Source organism: Parus major, chromosome 3 (genome assembly GCF_001522545.3).
Source record: "Parus major isolate Abel chromosome 3, Parus_major1.1, whole genome shotgun sequence".
Lineage (NCBI taxonomy): Eukaryota > Metazoa > Chordata > Aves > Passeriformes > Paridae > Parus > Parus major.
The window spans coordinates 68,199,835-68,202,887 of record NC_031770.1 but is presented as its reverse complement, the minus strand read 5'-3'; the positions used below and the strand labels follow the sequence as shown (position 1 = coordinate 68,202,887).

The window sequence follows — 3,053 nt, the reverse complement described above, 5'->3', positions numbered from 1 at the left end:
TTTTTTGTAAACTAAGATCATGGTAAGATTTCAGCTGGATTTTTTTTTTTCCCAGTAGATGTGCCTATAGATATCATTTAATGATAAGTCTCTTGTTAGATCAGGTACAGAATTGTTACTGTAACTTTGTACACCACAGATTAAATACTTGAAATCCAAGGATCTCTCAGGTATACCAGTGAAAAGCAAGCTTGATTGAAACAGCAACACCCAGGAACATTTAAAATGAACCATTTATTAAATCAAACTGTTATTTTAACAGTTACATAAGTTACACAGCATGTTTAAGTCAAAAGATTTCACAAGGAAAAAAAAACTTTAAACTTTAATTAAGCAGGCAAAAATAGTACCACACAATATGTACCTGGGAGGGAAGAAGGGAAGGGGAATCTCTAAACATTCAAATAAGGCCATAATTATTTAAAAACAACAATAAACCAATAATAACCCCCCCCCCAAAGATCCATTTGCTTTTCAGTGTGTTCAGTGCTGCTAACTATATGTACTTTTAGTGTACAGGTGTGATCGAGGCAGTGATATTTTGACAGCTAGGTTTAACATTTTAAAACACTATCAGAAGTGGAATAAGGCTCATTAGTACACACAGCTGCCCTTGGAATGTCAATCTCAGTTGCCTTCATCAACTTAAAATTCACAAAGTGCACAGTTAAGATATGCCAAAAAATTGAAACTGCTACTCTACCAACAGCTGCCCATGCGCTTAATACTTAGTGGTCTATTGGAACAAAGTATGTTCTTTCAAAAGAGATGTGTAAGAAAAGCCACTGTAAAACATTTAGTTTTGAAGATGCACTAGGAGCTCTTTGTAAACTGAAAAGTAGAAAAACATGGATTAATTATGTTAAGAAAATAATACAAAAAACACTAGAAATGACCATCCAACTTCCAAAGAACAAGCACCACAATGGACATTAGCATTCGATTTTGCAGTGTATACAGCAATGTAATAATTTTACTCTAGCCAATCTACTTCATCAAATTCTGAATCATCTTCTGAATCACTGTATTCCACAGCAATGCGACGGGAGAGGATAGTGGCGACATCATTCTCAATGCGCTCGTGCTTAGCTTCTTGCTCCCGCTGCTCTTCAACTTTGCGGAGCTGAATGCCTGAAAAACATCAGATCACAAACATGTCACTTTCCTCCTTCACCACCGTAAATGTATTTAGCTCACGATTCACAAAATGCTTTGCAAGCAAAAATGAAGACAGAAGACGCTGTCCTGCTCAGACAGAATATTTTTTGTCAAGCTTCTAAAGAGAGGAATGTCAGAATTGCAGTGGCAGACAAGATCTTGAGTCTTTCTACTATAACATCCTGGTTCTGATTTCCCATGAAAATACATTTTTAGTACCACTGTAAGTGATTAAGCCGTTTCGCTATTTGCATTTCCAAACGTTTTCTAGACTCTCTATTCATAAATTTAATGAAAGGTTATAGCTATTTGAGTATCCTTACAAGACAGGACCTCTTGTAACCCTGTTTTTTGTCATGTAATGATCTGGTTTGGGATAAAGTATTACTTGGAGATCAAAGCTGTGCTAACTCAAGCCTTTGTTTTTTGGGCATGACTTGGTCCAAAGCATTTTCAGCAATCACCTAGATTATACCAGCAGGCTCTATTTTCTCATTTTTGCTGACATTCTCTACATGTGTTCACACCCCCCTGTTGTACTCAACTGTTGTCAACACTTCTTTAGACTTCAATGATGTTATCAATTCATGTGCATATAGACATGCAGAAATATTTTGAGTTAGTGCTATAGCCTATCTGCTGATATTACAGTACCATACAGATTCTGTGCTGGGCTGCAGGGGAAGAGTAGAAGAATGTAGGACTTGAAACATTTGAGAGATCTTAACAACTGCAAGGTATCCCACTGTCAAACAGCAGCACACACAGTACAGTGGGGATTTTCCTGGCCATGGGCACCATAAGCTGAAAGGTACAGCTGGCACACAGCTCCTCATGAGATCATCAGGAAAGCTGCAGCTCTGCCCTTCCCTTGCACTCTGCCACGGGCACCTTGCAATGCAAAGGCTGCTCCACTACTGTGCTGTGTCCAGATCAGACACTTAACAGCTTGAAGTCTTCAGCAATGATTTCTGAACATCACTTAGCTCTTGTAATACAGTCCCAGATGATCAAAATTCCAATGCCAATTGATCTGCTTTGCTTTTATCTAATAGTCTGTGAAAACCAATGTTTTCGTCTTCTACACAATCTGTAGATAATCAGAAATAGCTGCATTTGCAGGTAAACAGAAATAGAAAGATAATCTCCACAGATCATCTACAAACACACTTTTGTATTTTTTTTCTCTAATCTGACTTCCACAGAGAACCAGCTTTACCATCCAAACTAAACATCTGATAAGTGCAATTACAAATTGAAGAAAACCCTGTTTACTAGACAGTGCATACACTGCAGAGGACAGAAAACAGAAACAGACTTAAGATGCATTCCTCTAACTTCTTACACACACGAAATATTCCATCTCTCAAAGGTCACATATATTTAGCAGGTTTCTGAGATTGTACTTCTTGCTGCTAAATAGCCAATGTTACCTTTCCGTATTGCTTCCAGCAGAACGCTTCTAGCATCACTGATTACAGGAAGGGTTGAAGGATGGCGTTTGGGCTCAGGAGCAGGAATCACTTGGGCTGGTGGAGATGGAGGCATTATGGGTGCATGAGGGCCTGGGACAACGGTTGTTGGAGGAGGGTGCAGAACAGGAGGAGGGTGAGAAAGGTTTGCAACTGTGACAGGGGAGGAGGGTCGAATGCCAGGAGGTGGCAGGGGAGGAGGTGGGGGTGGTGGAGGAAGCCCCTGTACTTCGGCTTGTGGAGGAACTGGGTGAACAGGTACAGCTTCACACACCTGGGCTGCTCTAGTGACAGGGGGAGAGGGTTGTGCTAGAGGAGGAGCAACTGGAGGTGGAGCTGGATGAAGAACTCCAGGAGCTATCTGGAGAGGAGCTGGTGGAGGTGGCACAGCTGGGGCCTGCAGAGCAGCTGTGGGAGGGGGTG

The 3,053-nt window shown here is 40.9% G+C and overlaps 1 protein-coding gene across 1 annotated transcript in view; it reads right to left on the bottom strand.

Annotated features, from left to right (window-relative positions):
• Nucleotides 1-215: 215 nt before the first annotated feature.
• WASF1 (WASP family member 1) overlaps nucleotides 216-3,053 on the bottom strand; it is a 28,897-nt gene continuing 26,059 nt past the window's right edge. Inside the window, exons 8-9 of the mRNA XM_019006103.1 lie at nucleotides 2,592-3,053; nucleotides 216-1,131 (exon numbers count right to left, since the gene is read on the bottom strand). The exon at nucleotides 2,592-3,053 is cut by the window's right edge and continues 8 nt beyond it. Of these exons, the coding sequence (XP_018861648.1) occupies nucleotides 974-1,131; nucleotides 2,592-3,053 (620 nt within the window). The 3' untranslated portion in view covers nucleotides 216-973. The remainder of the gene's footprint in view (nucleotides 1,132-2,591) is intronic.